General features: G+C 38.5%; 1 protein-coding gene across 1 annotated transcript in view; it reads right to left on the reverse strand.

Moving 5' to 3' along the window:
* The window catches only part of LOC140132770 (chloride channel protein C-like), a 97,885-nt gene extending 79,705 nt beyond the window's left edge, over nucleotides 1-18,180 (reverse strand). The window contains exons 1-7 of the mRNA XM_072151940.1: nucleotides 18,050-18,180; nucleotides 15,140-15,191; nucleotides 5,208-5,363; nucleotides 3,931-4,060; nucleotides 3,203-3,283; nucleotides 1,768-1,943; nucleotides 794-886 (exon numbers count right to left, since the gene is read on the reverse strand). Coding sequence (XP_072008041.1) covers nucleotides 794-886; nucleotides 1,768-1,943; nucleotides 3,203-3,283; nucleotides 3,931-4,060; nucleotides 5,208-5,363; nucleotides 15,140-15,191; nucleotides 18,050-18,059 — 698 coding nt within the window. The 5' untranslated portion in view covers nucleotides 18,060-18,180. The remainder of the gene's footprint in view (nucleotides 1-793; nucleotides 887-1,767; nucleotides 1,944-3,202; nucleotides 3,284-3,930; nucleotides 4,061-5,207; nucleotides 5,364-15,139; nucleotides 15,192-18,049) is intronic.
* Between the last annotated feature and the right edge of the window lie 2,060 nt (nucleotides 18,181-20,240).

Below are 20,240 nucleotides of genomic sequence, written 5' to 3' on the forward strand. Positions count from 1 at the left end.
CCCGGAAGAACCCGAATCAGCATCGGAGAACGGGCTGCTGGACCGGGTAAGTAAATATGCCTCATTATGATCCATCTAGTTCTGTGAGCTGACAATGTGGTTAGATTATTAGGGTACAGGTTTATATCCCTTTATTTAGCTTGTGAACATTGTACTAGTATCTGACATAGAAAGAGAGATGAGACAGATCAGAGATGATGAGATCCATGAGATGCCTATTGCATATAATGTCAGCTCTGCTACATCCTTGCTATTCCACAACACACTAGATCTGTTGTGCCTTCCTGCTGTGCCTCTCCTGAGATAGAGCTTATCTGCCTGTAGCTTGTAGTTCTCCTCATGATGCTGCCAGTAGGAACTCAGTCTGTGTATCACAGCAGGAACTCAGTGTATGTGTCTGTGAGCTCCATTCTGGGCTGCATGGAGGAGGGGCTAAAGTGCAGGGAGCAGAGAAAGAGAAACTCAGCTCCACAGCCATCTCACAGAAATACAAGATGGCTTCCCCACCCTAAGTCAGAAGTTACAGGTTCTTGTCTGGGGGCAACTGAAATTGTATTTTTGTTAATAACAGTCAATTAGGGAATGTGTTATTTTGTCATCTTGAGTATATTTGAGAAACCTGTCTTCGTGGGAATGCCCCTTTCAGTCCACTAAAACTATCATGTGAACAGATGCAAGAGCTATGACTTATATGGCACAGAACCTATAACTGTATATACTAATGATCTCAAGGCCAAATATCTAATCTACATATTACCCAACCACAGATAATAAATCACTTGCCTGCACTTACTTATCTGCTGAATTCCGAAACCTTGTGAAGAAAGGCAGATTTATCCGTAAGGTGTCGGACTTAAACTGACTTAAGCCGCATCCAACCACCGCTCTGAAATAATATTTGACATGTCAGATCAGAATCATCACACCAATAATTTGAATATACCATTTCCTTTACACCCAATGTATATAATATATCCGGACAAGTATAGTAGGTAAAATATAATTATGATATAAAATATCTAGTAAAAATATCTAGCAATATAAAGTAGCTGCCATACAATAGAAAGTTCAAGGACCACAAAAGATGGAAATGAAATACAAGACAATATGATCAACTAAGTGCCAGTTACCGTATTTTTCAGGGCGCCTTATAGTCCAGTGCGCCTTATATATGAACCGTACTTACAGACAACAGCTGCCTTGAACTGTGCACAGGTCTGCCACCTGCTGGTCATTCATCCTTATAACCAGGTGCGCCTTATAATTCGGTGCACCTTATATATGAAACTAGCTGTTTTAGCACGCATTTATTGATGGTGCACCTTATAATCCGGTGTGCCTTATAGTCCAAAAAATACAGTACTAAGAATTCTAAAAGTCGCTTTCTCTCTTTGTGTGTCACAAAGATTAATAAAGAACATTCGCCGCATCCACAGACTGAACGTCTTTGCATTCTTTAATAGGTGTCAAGTTGCTGTGGAGTTAAAATACTTTCTGCAAGGCCTGCCCACCTGATAGTGATTAGATAACAGAAATTCCAACATTTTAGAGGATGGGAAGTGTTGAAGTTTATGGAATTGGTGAAATGTCCTCTTTAACAGTAGATATCACCTTTCTGGCATCAGTGGCATAATATCATCCCATGGGTGATCAACATGTGTTGCAATACTAATCTAGCTATACCAAAATGTCTACAATACAGCATTCATTTTCAACTACACTGCCAAAAAGCAGAAAAAACTATTACAATCGATATTATTTTCTTACCCTATATGGATCATTGGTGCCTCTGGTCCACAAAAGAGTCCTGCTGAAACTGCTAAGGCACATGAGAAAAAACTTCCAAAAAATGTTCTTATGTTAAATATGTGTCTAATTGATGCACCATTTAAATAGCCAATGACTTCAGGAAGGCCACTTGGTGATCCTGCTGGACATAAAAACTGGAAAAATGGAAAGTATATTCAGCAAAGTTATAATTATATATTTATCTATATTTTAAAGCATTTAAATTCAAGTTCTAATATCATGTCTTTAGTCTATGATGGATATTTTAGGGGTTTGTAATATTTCTCCCTTATACATTAGGCAGCAATGGTAATAAATATACTGTACTTTTTTAAAAGAAAAAATTGTCCAGAGAACCTTTTCTTTAATGTACCCTCATACTTTTGCACACAAATATATAGTAGGAATAAAAAGTATGAGGGTACACTAAAGATTAGTGCTCTGGACAATTTTTTCTTTTCATTCCCCCATATATGTCATTGAGACAGTCAATGAGCACAAATTTTACGTCCCACTGGGTTAATACATTACCTGTTGAGTGGCCCCATAACTATTTATCTTGTCATACTACACTTTTTGTTATATGAATAGAACAGAAACTAAATGCTGATCCAAATGGAAGATCTTCTACTTAGTACCAACTACGACTGGTATCCATGGAAAGCTACATTCAGTCATGCATCCTTTATATATAATGGAAAAATTATCCTAGGGCAGCAGCAGGTGAAGGTTAGGAATGTCCTAATGTCCATAATGCCTCTGATGTAATGCCAGATCTCAAAAAGTGTCAATCTATATTCTACTATTGTCAGGCTATTGTCAGGCTCATTGTTGCAATATTTTAGAATTTTAAATAAATATAAACAGGAACATAGAAAATTTGAGAGGTTCAAACCTGCATTCATGGTGGGAATGTGACAAATATGCTTCTTTTGCATTAGTGGATCATGAGTAAGTGCCCCAACCTCCCTGTGTTGGACAAGAGAATTATTTTCTTAAACCTATTCCCCCACTGGGATAGACACTTCAACAAGCCCCTCAAGTTGAAGATGATTCCAGCTGCAAAATCTATGATCCCACTGCACTGGCGTTCAACTCTCCCCCCCCCCCCCTTCCCCAGCCCACTGGGTAAAAACTATGGGGGAGATAAATAGAAACTATGCTAATTTCCAGAAGATTTGGTTGGATACATTTACTCTTCATCATACAATATCTTTAGGTCTGCTAGACATCGCTCATGGGTGTTCTTTCAAGAGTATTTTCAATTGTTGCTGAATTTTTCTCTGGTCATAACTTACTGTCATAAATATGTTTGGATATCGCAATATGAGAATACGGTGTTGCTGTATTTTCTAAAAATACATTACCTTAATTTTTTTAAACACCCACTAAGTTACAAAAAATCTTTACTTACCACCACAAGTCCAGATGAACAAAGTACCATGCCAAATCCAATACCAAGTATATACAGCCATGTTGTGAAGAAATCCCCATGCTGGAAAAAAACATGCATAATTAGTCCCCTGCACACCAACGTGCCATAGAAACTGACCCTGCGCTTGTCTAATATTTAGCTTATAACATTTGCTTGTACTAATGCAAATTTTGTGATTATCCAAATACAACAGAGTATTGTAGAGACCATTACATCCAAGTCAATTGTAAAGCTCTGAAGGCAATTAATTATAAGCCATATGTACCTAACAAAAAGTGGGGTTTTCAAATCATAGGGGACATTTACAAATATAATATTACATTACCGAGTACAAACAGTCATATGGGACAATAGAAGTGAGGGCCCTGCTCACAAGAGCTTATAGTCTATGAGGATGAGAGGGTAGACACAAGAGGTATAAGAGTTTGTATAATGGTCCAGTATGGGAACAGTATAAAATAATTTAATAAGTAAAACTTCTGCTGCTTAAACATGCCAACAGGTGCATCTTATATGCAAAGTCAATGGGACTGCAGAAAAGCCTAGAGCTTGGTATATATCAGGTGTTTGCAGGATAACAGCCTGGAGGAGGACACAGGATGAATTTCTAAAGAGCTATTAGTAAATTAGTAAAGTACTATGATTTTGTCTAGTTTATTTTTTGAGGTACAAATACATTTTAGTCCAAAAAATGAGAAATCACTTACGCTGATATATTTTTCAACCATTTCCCATTTCATTTCAAAACAGGTGTCTATAATCTGATGCATGAAGAATCCTACTGTGCCCACCACAATCCCAATAAGGCCCATCATCAGCCAACGATCCCATTCTGAACTGTGGATAAAAACACAGTTATTAGTCTCACTATGTTTGTATATTTCATTATTGCGTTTGGTCTTTGTTTATATGGATCTCTGTTAATGCCATGTCTATATGAGAGTAGAAGATATTTGCTTATATTTTCTATTTATGCAATACATGTTTTATGTACGTATTTTACTAAATTTGTATGATTGAAATACTGAATACTACCATAGGTTCTGCCGTTTTGGAGGTTATTGAGTATTATACATGTAATATATATAGATATAAATATTATAAAACATATTCTAAAAATATATAAATATTAATAAATATTGTTTTTAAAAGTTTAGTTGTGCGTCTCCGACCCGTGTGAAATATGCCCTGTAAGTACTACTAGGATATAAAATAATGATTCAGCTATAGGGCTACGATAGTGTCAATGACAACTATAAGGCAGCTTCCATCTTTTTTTTTATGAATTAAAATGTTATTAATTATATGAATAAATAACATCACATTAAGATGGATGATATACAGTAATTAAAATAATTATTATGCCCTCTTTAATTATATTATAAACTAAACATGACTTTCTATTATACTTTATTATGTTTCCTTTATTCAATTCCTTCCCTTTCTTTTTAGAACCAAAAAAAGAAAAAAGCTTATATATCGCTACTTTGCCTTCCATTTATATACTAAGATTGTTGTTATCCCTTAAAGTAAGCGATGTTGTCTGTGTTTTTGGGGATATGTTGTGTATAAGGTTGTCTAAATGCAAGATGTTTTACAGCAGGATGATCTGGGGGATCTTCCATTTAAACATATACTCAACTTATACTCTAGTAGGACACAAGCTGCAAGAGATTTTCCAGAAAGGAACAATTTTTGAATCAAATTGTGGTTTGTCCCAAATTGAATATAAAGGGTGCATCATGTACTTGGGTTAGTAAATGAAAGTACAATGTGGCTAAGGACTTTACAGCAAAATTGGAAAGTTTTCAACACATTCAAATAAAACATTTTGACATTAAAAATGTCATTTGACATTTTTTGTTATATTATAGTTTTATCTCTCATAGTTGTTACTTGTACAAGGAATTAGCAACATTAAAATGGCTCCATACAAATATACGGTGGGTACAGTCACTCCCGCTCACATTGCTATCTAGATTACCTGTGGGGCTTAAGCTTCAGCCATGTTTTATAGACTTCACTATGAGAAGGTAAGTAGTCCAGGCTTTCATGTGTTCCGGTCAGGATATTCGTCACCTTGGGTGGGAGTCTGTGGTTCGTTCCATCTTCTATATCTTCTGATTTTTCTTTATGTTTTCTGTTGGATTTCAAAGACATTGTTTTCTTTGTCCCATAAAACAGCACTATCCCAAAAATTAGATAAGGACGTCTCCTAATCCTTGCAGCAATAATAAAGTAGCAGCTAATTAGTGTAAAGAATCCACTCCATCATTCATGCAATAAACCAAAATCTAAGTCTTGCCCAGCGCAGGGATTGGCTACATTTGTTTTCATCACATGTTACCAGGACATGTCACCCATTTTCTGTTTTATCCTGTTAGGAATTTATACTTTTAATATAAAATAGTTATTAGTAAGATAATTAATGACTTCTGTTCCATGTGACCTTGATTGGCATGTATTCACTACAACCACATACTCCCAATTCATCATGTAGTAACACAAGTACAATACCCAAATATAGAAGTAGCCTCTAAGAGTCAATGTACATAGTATACACATAATGGAAGGGCACCTATGATGAAAGGGACATGATTTAAGGATTAAAATAAAAACACTAAAAAGCGAATTCAAGTCTCAGGCTTTACAGACTACAGCTGATTTTCTGAGGGACCTTACACCAAGAAGACTGTGATTACTAGCTTTTGGAGGGAGCCTTGCAATAAATAATATATATGTGTGTGGGATGTATACCAGTAATAACCGCAGCCACTCCGCAAGCATCAGAAAGAAGATGAAGTCTGTAGCTTATACTGCTGCAATTCTGCTGCTGGCATCTACAATATTTAAAACTGGATTTCAAGCAAACCAGTATATCTTTTCTATAAGGGACAGATTCCTAGGTTTAGGCAGCACTGGTTCAATGTGTTTGGCTACATTTTCCAGCATCATGTCGTTGAGCTTTCTGAAAAAGTCATGCTTGATGTAAAGGGGGGGTTGACTTGCAATGTTTTATGTTTTGAATAATTTTGCTAAATAAAAACCCATTTGTTTTTGCATTGCAGTCTTCTAAGAGATGTAACATTTAGATTTTCTTAGTTGATTGAGACTTTTTAGGGCTTATTTTTTGTGTGATGAGTTGTACTTTTTATAAGTCTCATAGTGGTGTAAATGTGACATTTTGAACACATTTTTGCAAAAAAACACAAATTTTTGTCATTTTTTAATTATTATTTTACAGCGTTCATTGTACGGGTTTAGTAAGATTATATTTTATTGTATGGGTTGTTACAGATGAGTCCTGAAAAGGTTAAACACTCTAAACTGTTGGAGAGGTCAGAATTATAGCCCAGGGTTAATGTATGCAATGTGGTGGAGTAGTTTAAGAGTAAAATAATGTGCTCTGGGAAAGAAGGGGCCCACAAAATTTGCTAGTCAGGGGCCCTGAAATTCCTAGTAGGGGCCTTGGATACAGAATAAATATAAAAATCTCTACACTGCTACTACTTTTCAGCTATTTTTGCAATTCAGATATAGTTGTACTGTGTGGCTACCTAGCAAGGCACTGAAAAGCAGAATCCTCACATTGCCTGTATAAAAGGATACATTATATTTACTGTAAACCTGGAAATGATTGTTTTGCTTTTGTTTCAGATAAGCCCATTTCTTACTCAGACTAGCTGGCTCTCCTGGTGACCTGTAATAGATGTACTATTACCGCACTAATCAGATATGTAAATTCAAAGAACAGAGGAGGAAACATATTAAAAATGTATTAAAGGCAACATAGTAAAAATGTATAGGGCTGCTGAGGTGCTTTAAAAATATGATTGTAAAGTCCCCCAGCAAACATTGAAATGCTGCAATGTGAAAACTCACAAGACAAGTCTGTTTGATCGGCAGGTTATTTCTTCTTATCCATATGTTGCTACCGTATATCCTAGACAGCTATGGTGGTAATAGTACAACGCATAAAGACTTAGTATCAAACTTCTGCAGAATTTAGTGAAAGGTGATGTATGTTTTAACAAACGACCTAGTTAATGGTATAATACATATCAGATGACATCTTGACAACACCGGAGCCATAGGCGAAGCAGGAACATGACGGTGGTAAGGGGGGACCTATAACGACTGAATTTAGATGATAGTATTGATGTAAGATGATGGTCCTTGTTAAAAGAACAGAGTGGGTGGTGTATAGTGTAGTGATGTAAGAACAGAGTAGGTGATGTATATTGTAGTGATGTAAGAGGGGAGGAGCTCTGGAGTAGATGTCACTCCCTGTCCTGTATCTCTCTTTCTCTCCCTAGAAGCACAGAAAGAAACATGTCCCTCCCACCCGCCCTTTACTATCATTAATTTACAACTGGTTATTTACCAATTACATGTATAATGCTATGAAAATGATTGTCTGTTATTTGTTGAACTTTGACACTGTTTATCTTGTATCATGTAAATTTCTTAATTGACTGTTCATGAGATGAAGTTGGTGTTATCCTCCTAAGCCCAGAGGAAGGGCGATCCTTCAGCCATGGTTCCCTAGAGGTTTCCTCCACAGGGGGTTTTATCTCTCCTGAGCGCTGTGGGATGACTCTTTGTGAGTCAGAGGTTGTACATATTTAAAGTTTCTGCCTGGAGATTAAAATTTCTCAATGTTATGCTCCTGGCTTTAAAATGGAAGAAGAAAGAAATATCTAAATAAAAATGTAGATATAAAGTTAAAAACAAATAAATAAAAGAATATGTATTTAAAAAATAGAGAATAGAATGGGAGTCAAAGTATGGCATTTTGTTATCTGTCGCAGCTTTTATTTTGCGGTGGAGGAGTCAGGAGGAAGGTGCAGGCAAGTTATTGGTGGACTAATTTAACTTATAGAGGATGTAAAAGCTCATGGGGGTCAACAGCCTGAGCTTTGGAAGTGGCCAGCCTCAGGCTCTGGTAATGGTAAAAGCAGCCAGGGGCGGGCACGTTGGTGAAGCACACAATGGATAATCTTCACTAGGATCATTGGTGCCCTTAACCCCTTCCCGACATTTGACGTAATAGTACTGCATCGCGGGAGGTGCGTTCCCGCAAAATGCAGTACTATTACGTCAAGCTTCTGGCGCCGGCTCCTGAACGGAGCCGGCGCCAGAAGCTGCGGGTGTCGGCTATATATTATAGCCGACACCCGCCTCTAACACCCGCGATCGGAGATTTCTCCGATCGCGGGTGTTAACCCCTAACACGCCGCGGTCGCGCTGACCGCGGCGTGTTAGAGGCATTTAAAGATACCTGAAGTTGAATCGGACCCCCCCGCGGCGCTTACCGGGGGGGTCCGCTGCTCCGATCGCAGCCCCGGGACTGCCGGTGCCCGGGGCTGCGAGATCTCCCTCCGGAAGCCGGGTCCGTGCCTCCTGGCAGGACCCGGCTGTAAGACACTGGGCATGCGCAGCATGCTCAGTGTCTTACATTACACAGTGCAATACATCTGTATTGCACTGTGTAACCTGTAAAAAAGCTTGAACAAGTGATCAGAAGATCACTTGTTCAAGCTTAGATGTCAGTAACAGTAAAAAAAGTAAAAATAAATAAATAAACGTTTTTTACAATAAAAATAAATAATAAAAGAAAGTGAAAGTCCCCCCAAACACCACATTTCCCTTTACACAAGTAATAAAGTATAAAAAACACTAAATCACAAAAAAACCCCACTTATTTGGTATCGATGCGTCCGTAACAATCTGTACAATAAATCCTAATCATAATTGGACCCCCTCGGTGAACGTGGTAAAAAAAAAACCCCAAAAACTTGTCAAAAATTAAAACTTTTTATCAAATTGCTTTACAAAAAATGTTCTAAAAAGTGATCCGAAAAAGTTACACGCACCAAAATGATACCAATAAAAAGAGCAACTTGTCACGCAAAAAATAAGCTTACAACCAGCTCCGTAAACCAAAAAATACTATAATTATGCCGCTATAAAAATGGCAATACTAAAACAAATGCAATTTTTTCTATTCTAGTTTTCCTTCAATAAAATTGGACAAATAAAAATAAAACTATATAAATGAGGTATCACCGTAATCGTAGTGATCCGTAGAATAAAGATAATATATTATTGTTATGCTACAGTGAACACCCCCCCCCAAAAAATGCTAAAAATCCAAAAGAAGAATTGATGATTTTATTTTCCTCCACACGTAAAAAGTTAATAAAATTGCTTCAATATGCTAAAAACCCACTAAAATAAAGTTTTTTTTTACAGTGCATCTCGTCTCGCAAAAAATAAGCCCTTATTTGTCTAAATTGCTTAAAAAATAAAGAAAGATTGTATAGCCTATAGCCAACGAGCGTTGTTATAGAACGGTGCGGCGGGTAGTGACTTTCCAACACCGGTCAGGGTAAGACGGCAGCTGTTCACTGATCGGGGTAAGACGGCGGCTGTTCCTGACAGCCATCCATCCTGCCCCATGGACCAGAAGGGTTACGTCCCCCCCACACACCCCCAGTTTATTATTGCTGCTATTGGCTCATCAATTCAGATGAGCCAATAGCAGCGAATTTACTTATGACGTCAGTAATACCGGTCACCATGTCTGTAGACACGGTGATCGGGGTAGGGTGGCGGCTGTTCCTGACAGCCACCAATTTTGCCTTGCGGTCCAGAGGGGTTTTATTGCCCCCCTCTGTCCATGTTTGCCGCTATTGGCTGGTCGATTTGGTCCAGCCAAAAGCAGCAATATTCGTCACAATGGGCATCGCTAGGGTGAATAAGAGCAACACTTGGCGATAATTTCCCTACGAAAAACGAAGATATGGTACAAAAGTGCTGGCTGTGCACATTGTACAGATGATGCTGTACAACTCTTACGAGCTGTTCCAATGTGCAGGTCCTGCCGTATCATTTCTCCGTTTTCAAGAGGAAGATATTAGGAAACTAATATTGGGACAAGAAGGACGGGGCCCCAGTACCTCTGGTTTAGATGTTCCTGTGTTTTGCCAGGACAGCATTTTCCCGGTGAATTCTGCTGCTTCTAAAGATAAGACTCAATAAAGAGTCTGTTCCAAAAGAGAAGTTAGGATGGACACTACATACTACTAAGAGACCTGCGACACCTCCAGAGTGACAAAAGTTTAGTTGGTCCCTTGATATATACTACCTCCTTATACACTAGACATTCACAATTCACGCCCAACCTATTGTGAATTAATTTTGGTAAAATGAATAATTGTAACAACTGTTATGTCCCGTTGCTCCCTATACCCCTCCATTATTTCATAAGGGGCGCCACATAACGGGCACTGAACTTTCCAGAAATAATTGAAATTTCCATCTTGGACTGCATTGCACATCATATTTGGAAACCACCTGTATGTTCAATATGCTCATTTCACCACGTGTATTACACTACACCACATATTACACCTTGCTATATTCCCCAAGGGGTGTACATTCAACAATTAGGGTCACTTTTCGGGTTTTCCTCTGTTTTGGTACCACTACGTCTCTCCAAATGCATCCTGACACATGTGAAGGATTTCTTGCAAATTTGGCCTCTAAAAGACAAACATCCCTCTTTTCCTCTACTGTGCGCCCATAAAGCATTTTATATGCACATGTGGGGTACTTCTACACTCGGGAGAAATAGTTTTACACCTTTTTTGGGGTTATTTAATATATTATCCCTTGTGGCTTACATAAATTAGGGGTAAAGTGACATTTATAGGAAAATTTTCACCTTTTTAATGATTAGGGCCTAATTGGATCATTCACCTGTAGGGGCAAATGCATATATTACACATTGCAAAATTCTCTAAGGGGTGTGCGTTCAAAAATTAGGGTCACTTTTTGGATTCTTCTCTGTTTTATACCACTAGGGTTCTCCAAATGCATGTCAAACATTTCTGTCAAATTTGGCTTCTAAAAGGCAAACATTCCCCTTTCCTTTTACTGTGCGCCCATACAACATTTTATATACACATGTGGGGTACTTCTACACTTGAGAGAAATAGGTTTACACATTTTGGGGGGTTATTACATATTTTTATCCCTTGTGGCTATATAAAATTAGGAGTAAAATGACCTTTATAAGAAAATGTTCACCTTTTATCTATTTAAGTCCTAATTAAATCAAACACCTTTACGGACAAATACACATATTACACCTTGCTAAATTCTCTAAGGGGTGTACTTTCCAAAATGGTGATACTTGTTGGGGTTCCGCTCTGTTTTGGTACCACTACGGCTCTCTAAATGCATCCTGACACATGTAAAGGATGTCTGTCAAATTTGGCTTCTAAAAGGCCAACGCCCCTCTTTCCCTTCTGAGCTTCACTGCGTACCCATACAACATTTTATTTGCATGTGTGGGGCAATTTTATACTCGGGAGAAATGCTAGTACACATTTTTTGGGGTTGTTTCATCTTTAATGCCTTATGGGTTACAAAAATTAGCCGTAAAAGTGACTTTTTTGGGAAAATGTTCACCTTTTTCCTTTTAGGGACCTAATTGAAGCAAACACCTGTAGGGGAAAATACACATATTACACCTTGCTGAATTCTCCAAAGGGTGCACTTTCCAAAATGGTGACACTTGTTGGGGTTCCCCTCTGTTTTGGTACCACTAGGGCTCTCCAAATGCATCCTGACACATGTAAAGGATGATTGTCAAATCTGGCTTCTAAAAGGCCAAAGCCCCTCTTTCCCTTCTGAGCCCTACTGTGCACCCATACAACACTTTATATGCAAAAGTGGTGCAGTTCTGTGCTTAGGAGAAATAGTTTTACACATTTATGGGGGTTGTTTAATCTTTTATCCCTTGTGGCTAACAAAAATTTGGGGTAAAAGTGACTTTTGTTAGAAAATTTTCACCTTTTTTCCCTTTTGGGGCCTAATTGAATCAAACACCTGTTGGGGAAAATACACAAATTACACGTTGCTAAACTCTCCAAGGGGTGTACTTTCCAAAATGGTGTCTCATGTTGGGGCTTTCCTCTGTTTTGGTACCATTACGGCTCTCCAAATGCATCCTGACACATGAAAACTTTTTCAGCCATATTTGCCCTGCAAAAACGAAACAACGCTCTTTCCCTTCCAGGTGCCCCCCTGTGCCCGTACAGCATGGTACAGTGACAAAATGGGTATTGGCATACTCAGGAGGAATTGCCCTCAACATTGTAAAATGCATTTTCCTTTTTAACCCATTGTGAAGGTGCAAATTTTAGTGTTCAATGAATCTATAGTAAGATAAAATTACATTTCTCTAATTTCACTTTCATTTATCTTTCACCCTCATGAAACGCTCATAGGGTTAACAAAATTCCCAAAGGTTGTTTTGAATATTTTGAGGGGTGTAGTTTCTAAAATGGTGTCATTTGTGGGGGTTTTCTGTCATGTGGGCCTTATAAAGTCACTTCTAACTAAATTGACCCTCCAAAAGTAGGTTTTGATGATTTTCGTGAAAATCTGAAAAATTGCACCTAAAGTTATAAGCCTCCTAACATCCTAAATAAAGGAAAAGAGGTTTGAAAAATGATGCCAAGTTAAAGCAGACATGTGGAAAATATTAGTTATAAAGTTATTTTAGTGATATGACCAACTTTCCAAAAAGTAGAAAATTTTGAATTTGGAAAACATTGTTTTTTTCAAAATTTTTGCCAAATTTCCATTTATTTCATAAATAAATACTAAATATATTGATTAAATTTCTCAACCAGCATGAAGTACAATGTGTCACGAAAAAACAATCTCAAAATCAACTGGATATGTTAAAGCGTTCCAAAGTTATAACCACTTAAAAAGACACATGTCAGATTTTAAAAAATGGGCTGTGTCAGGAAGGTGAAAAGTGGCTTCAGCGTTAAGGGGTTAAAGTGTACTGGCTCTGCCCTGGTCCAAGACAACAAAAAGGCCCACAAAGCAGAAACAGTCACAGGCAGGATATACACAGCAGGCTAACACTGAGGATGAACTTTCAGAAATTTGAAAGTCGGATCAAGTAATATTTCCATGTAGCAGTACAAAGAGACCCCAGAATCAGTAAACAGGAGACCTCTGGCCATAGCTGGCTTCAAGTCAAAGAGAATGTTAAAATTAAGCAATAGGAGGGGTCTAGTGCATGATAACCCCACTCCTGATGCAGGCTGACAGGCATGACCCCCTTCCCATCATGCTTACTTGGAGTTGAGGTGGTATAAGTGGATAAATGATTTGTGCGCCAGGAAACCTGACAGAAAGCTGGCATAAAAGCTCTGGAAAGGAAGAAAGAAAGAAAGAAAGAAGGAAAGAAAGAAAGGAAAGAAATGTTGAGCTAGAATGAAATACCACCTATACGTTAATCAGCTTGCAGAGAAATAACAAAAGTTTAATTGTGTTATTTTTGGAACAAAGGGGCACTTAAAGGGAACCTATCATAAGCAATTGGCCTAATGAACCACTACCAGTATAATGTCAGGTAGCTTAAAATCTTCTAGTTGTTGTTTCTTACAAGGTCCATTGTGATGGCATCATCTAGAAAATCAACTTTCAAGTGAGATGTAAATTGGTTGTATAAAGTCAAGGAGGAGGAGAGTTCAACACTGAAGTGAACCTGGGGAGCTCTGATCGCCTCCTCCTCTATGATTAAAATCATGCACCAGACTTTAGGAGTGATGTCTCAAGATGCAGGACTATCAATTACAGTGAATGGACTTTCTGAGGAAGAGAGAGCTTGACTTGTATATATGTTTGTATATATATGTGCATATGCTGTATGATTGTTTATATATATTCTGTATATGGTGTGTATATATATATATATATATATATATATATATATATATAGATGTGTGTATATGTTGTATATAGTGTTTGTATATGTGTATATATGCTGTATGTATATGCAGTATTTGTGATATTTATCAGGGCTTCTATTTTGTACAACATGCTCTATGTATTTTATACTACATGGCGGCATGATGTGCATTTTATACTAAATGGCAGTTTGCTGTATGCATTTTATACTACATGGCGGAACGCTGTTTGCATTTTATACTACATGGCGGAACGCTGTTTGCATTTTATAATACATGGGGCTCGCTGTATGCATTTTATACTACATGGCGGCACGCTGTATGCATTTTATACTACATGCCGGTACGCTGTATGCATTTTATACTACATAACTGTATGCTGTATGCATTTTATACTAAATAGCGGTACTCTGTATGCATTTTATACTAAGTGGCGGCATGCTGTATGCATTTTATACTACATGGGGGCACGCTGTATGCATTTTATACTACACAGAGGCACGCTGTATGCATTCTATACTACATAGGGGCATGCTGTATGCATTTTTTACTGCATAGTGGCACACTGTATGCATTTTATACTACATGGCGGCACGCTGTATGCATTTTATACTACATAGCGGCACGCTGTATGCATTTTATACTACAAAGCAGCACGCTGTATGCATTTTTTACTGCATAGTGGCACGCTGTATGCATTTTATAATACATGGAGGCACACTGTATGCATTTTGCATTGCTTTATTCTCACACCAAACCAATATGATGGATCTGGTCCTGACAATCCCTGATATATTACATATATGGGGGGTGCGTCTTCCTATGGCTCGCATTGGGCAGCAGAAAGGCTTGGTTCACCCCTGCCAGTATGTGATGTAAATAATCCAACTGCTGCATAGGCTTAGTGGCAAAAATGAGAATTGCAGTATGCTGTACTTTTTATTAACGGGAAGCTGTCACCAGAAAATGACCTATGTTTTTAACCCAATTATACTATCGCATCAAGTGGCAAAACAAGGTCAGATGTTACTGACTGCAAGGGAGAATAGTGTCACCATCCAAGGAGAAACATCCAGAAACAAAACTACTCACTTTACCCAATGCTTACACTGTTCTGGCGATATACTGAACTTACCGTGATGATGGGTAGGAGTCCTTCAGCCGTGTATAACCAGACCTCCAGCAAGCTGCAGGATAAAACAATTTAGCTCAGCATTTCATAATTTCCTACAGGCAATTTACAAATTCAGGTAACTGTTCAGATTATAATAAAATAACTACGGTACTTTTAATAGTGGTCTTAGCACAGCAGACATTTTTTAACACAGTCACTCTACCACCACAGTAATCTGCTACAGCTAAGCCATTGTGATGACTCTGGTCCCATTAGACAAACTCTTCCTTTTAAGGCTTATTGGCATCACATAAAGATGTAATTTCAAATGGTGGATCTTCATTAAGGCCTTCATCAGAACCCAGATGCCCCCGGAGGCCTCTGGGTTCTGATGGGCCCATCACCATCCAGGTCGCTGACCTAGTTACAGTATATGCCTGCTGATGATATACGAGAGCAGCAGCAAGCAGGTGTAGCAAACAAACTCCTACCAAGAAGGAGAAGGGAGGGTGGCACTCAAAGGAGACTCTGAGGGTCACCTGAATCATCTCCCCTCCACTTCCTGCCTGTCAGGTCCTGCTGGAGGGGGAAGGGTTCACAGAAACACTGCACAGGCACTGCTTATGATGCCCAAGGCATGTGCTGGGGCTGCCTCTCTATATACTAGGGACATGTGCTGGAGCTACCTATCTATATACTGGGAGCATGTGCTGGGGCTGCCTATCTATATACTGGGGACATATGGTGGGCTACCTATCTATAAACTGAGGGCATGTGCTGGAGCTTCCTATCTATATACTGGGGAAATGTGCTGGGGCTGCCTATCTATATACTGGGGGCATGTGCTGGAGCTACCTATATATATACTGGGGACATATGGTGGGCTACCTATCTATAAATTGAGAGCATGTGCTGGAGCTACCTATCTATATACTGGGGACACGTGCTGGGGCTACCTATCTATATACCGGGAGCGTGTGCTGGGGCTGCCTATCTGTATAATGGGGACATGTGCTGGGGCTATATATACTGATATATATATATATATATATATACATATATTGCTTTATGTATAAAGTATTATCTATGTATGTATATGTAACATGTATGTGCATCTATCAGACCCAAATGAATTATAATGGAGTTCTAATTGTTTTGTGCTACACTTATATATGGTATGTACAGTGGTTATATTCTCACCTGGGGGACTATATCAAGATTGGCGCTTGTCACAGAACTCATGATACCAACCTTCCCCAGTGCAGTGTGGGAACCCTATTACCGGTAACCCTAACCCTATTAAATGACAATGTGAAGGCCTCATCCTAAATTAGGCACAAGGCCTGGCTGCAATTGGCTCCAGTAGATGACTGGAATCAATTGTAGCACACATTCATGTTAGAAAACTGTCATAAAAGTTTGGAAATCCAGTCCATTCCCCCACCACACCACAGGAAAAATTGTAGAAAACTATTTTAAGATTCCTGGGATGTAGAGGGCCCCAACTTTATAGTTATGGTTATGCAAAGTTTATAGCTCAGGGGTCCATATACAGGCAGTCCCTGGGTAACGTACAAGATAGGATCTGGAGGTTTGTTCTTAAGTTGAATTTGTATGTAAGTCGAAACTGTATATTTTATAATTGTAGATCCAGACAAAAAAAATTGGCCCCAGTGAAAATTGGAGTTTAAACATTTTTTTCTGTAATGTGACCAAGGATTATCAATAAAGCTTCATTACAGACACATTACAGCTGATTATTGCAGTCTGGGACTATAGTAAAGCATTCAGAAAACTTCACCAGAGGTCAGAAGGGTTTGTCTGTAACTATGGGTTGTCTGTAAGTCGGGTGTCCTTAAGTAGTATTATACATTTAAATATGCGGTTTGTACAAAACACCAGTTGTAACCTTCTACAAATCGCTAATTTCATATTATCCTTGTGTATGTATTTAGTGTTATATTTTTTCTTCATCATCTCTTTTTAGAGTAATCACATTTCATCATAATATATCTCAAAATCACTATGTATTCAGACTAAACAGATTTGCGTAGTGGTATTTCTATGCACGGACACACCTGTGATTACATATAACAGAACAGCTGCTCATCTATCTATACTCATTGCATTCAACCTTTTCCCCACAGTATCCAATGCAAAAGAAGTAATGGCCTCTCAAATAAAATGGAGATCCTTATGACAGGTCATCAATATCAAATCTTTGTCCATTTGACTATTGGCTCCACCAATCTGTTAATTGAATTGTCTTTAACACCTATTGAGAATGTGGCCTCTTCTTTGTATAGTATAACAGACATAGTACTATACATTATATGTGGAAGCTGTACCTGATAATGCAGCTCAGAATAGGACTGAACTACTGAAAAAGAGACCATGTACGGTAACTTATGGGCAAGATATCATAGTCATAAAGAAAATACAAAGATCATGTGAGCATCATGAACACTTTAACCTTCTGATCAGAGGGAGGCCAGGACTCACAAAGATAGGTCATCATTATTAAACTCTTGTAAATCTTTTAAAGGGTTTTTCCACTATATTAATGGACTCTCTGTAGAATAACTAGACTTCTAGTATAATTATTTTCTATATACAAAATAGATCATCATTGGTAACACCTGATTGTTATGAATCATCTATGGGATTAAAGTACTAAATTATCACGATTTGAACAAATTTTAATTAAAAAAACATCAGTAAATTTTACTCTACAGTATATATATAGATGGCAGCTTAACATATCAGAGACTAACAGATGTTCAATGAACTCTTTAACAATAACAAGATATACAAATCCGCACACTTCCCATCACAGACGTATCCTTCCATGTTCCATATGTATTAAAACTAAGAGCACCATCTACAGTAGTGACAATAAACCACCATAATAAATTGTTTATAGATCTTTACCTGAAATCATGGTGTGGAGGATATATATTACAATGATCCCTGTTCCTCTGTAGTAAAAGTTTTTAGAAAAGTTCCTTGTCAGATGAGTTCTGCCAGATCTAAAGCATTGCTGTAATACTGTGTAGCCCACTCTGTTATTCCATCAACAGCTTTACTGGGCAAAAAAAAACCAAGTTTCATTTTATCTTGTTTACAGTTCAAACATATGACAGACAAAAGCATTTGTCCCACTCTCCCCCCCCCCCCCAGCAAACTACATTGCCCTCCCCAGTATCTGTAGATGGTGTCTAGGTATTCATAATTCCTATATTTCTCTTCAAATATAATGTAAATATAGCCCATGTTGACATGAATATGGATCTAGGCCTTCAGATCTGCTGGAAGATTGAATGGGAGAAATCCATTGTTTTTTGACATAGACAGACAATAGTTTGTCTGATGATATGGTAACGTGATGCTATGAACCAGCAGCTGAAATAGGGTTAAATAACCCCAGCAGAAGACATCCATTTTTGTGTCACAATCTATGGCATTGTACAACTTTTATGATTTTTAAGCGCTATTCCTAAGCAATACTTCCGTGTTTAAGCGGAGAGGAAACATCATCATCACCGCTGCCAATTCATAAACTCAACTCAACATCAAAGCCAGGTCATGCCTCAATTTTGTATTTTTTCAGTTTTATTGTTGAGGGTTTTTTGTAGTGCCGGTCTTACATCAAAATACATTTTTGAGCTCCCAACAACTGGTGCAAAAACTGATGAAGTCCTATAAAATATAAGATGAAGGAGCAGACTCGGCACAACTAGAGATGGGAGAATCAATTCTAACAAAGTGGAATTTGTTTAGAATTTCAGGAAAACTACGGTTCTGCACGAATCCGAAGGTTATGGTGATTACGGTGGCGAGCACAGCGTGTTACATGTGGCAGAGAACTCTGGAAAGAATAAAGGAACACCCTCGATCACATGTGCAGACATGTAAGCCAATCAGCGACCGGCAGGCTTATGTGATGTCACACAGCCCTATGAAAACAGAGGGTCATTTGCAATCTCGTCATTTTACACTGCATGTGCTGTCTCCGGCGTCTAGCTGCTTGTACTCAGCAGCTGATGGAGTGATTTTTGCTTGAAGTCCAGGGTGTCCGTTTTGGGGATCTGTATACCCCAAATTTCAATTCTTTTTTGTTGCTAAAGTTGATATCAAGAAATCAGTGTCAAATCCACATAGTTGCTGGAGTGATTTTTTTCTCAAAGTCCGGGGTATCAGATTTTGGGGTTCTGTATTCCCCAAAGTTCAATTCTTTTTTGTTTTTAAAGTTGATATCAAGAAATCCCTGTCAAATCAACATAGTTGATGGAGTGATTTTTGCTCAAAGTCCATTGTATCAGTTTTTGGGGTTCTGTGTTCCTCAAATTTCAATTCTTTTTTGTTGCTAAAGTAGATATCAAGAAATCTGTGTCAAATATGCATAATTGGTGGAGTGATTTTTTCTCAAAGTCTAGGAAGTCCATTTTTGGGGTTCTGTATTCCCCAAATTTCAACTCTTTTTTGTTGCTAAAATAGATATCAATAAATCCGTGTCAAATCCACATAGTTGGTGGAGTGATTTTTTTCTCAAAGTCCAGGGTGTCAGTTTTTGGGGTTCTGTATTCCCCAAATTTCAATTCTTTTTTTTTGCTAAAGTAGATATCAAGAAATCTGTGTCAAATCAACATAGTTGATTAACCACAGACAGAGAGGTGGCAGATGGAGCAGGCACAGGCCGCAGCGCAGTAAGGGGTGACTCTGTGAAGCCAGAACTGTCGGTGTCATCTAGCGGCAGTGTGTTAATGAACAACCCAAAGGTTCTCGATTGGTTGACTAGGTTATCCACTTCCTCCCAAATGACATCTGATAAGCCCAGCCAAGAGTCCGTGGGTTCGTCAGATACAACCCATAGTTGGCATGGCCCAGGAGCCGGTCAGCAGCCCTCACCTGTCCTCAACCAGACTCTGTCCTGTTCATTTCCCTCAGCCAGATATCTACTGGGTGGACTGGGCTCAGCGCCACTATACAGCGAGGATGAACTCTTTGAGGACAGTCAGAAGTTGCTTGGCGGTGAAGAGGTGGGGTAGACATCCGCTGTTTCGTGCAGTAGGCAGGAAAGTAGAGATGTGGAGAGTGGCAGGGGAGGTTATGTTGCACTTTC

Source organism: Engystomops pustulosus, chromosome 5, assembly GCF_040894005.1.
Source record: "Engystomops pustulosus chromosome 5, aEngPut4.maternal, whole genome shotgun sequence".
Lineage (NCBI taxonomy): Eukaryota > Metazoa > Chordata > Amphibia > Anura > Leptodactylidae > Engystomops > Engystomops pustulosus.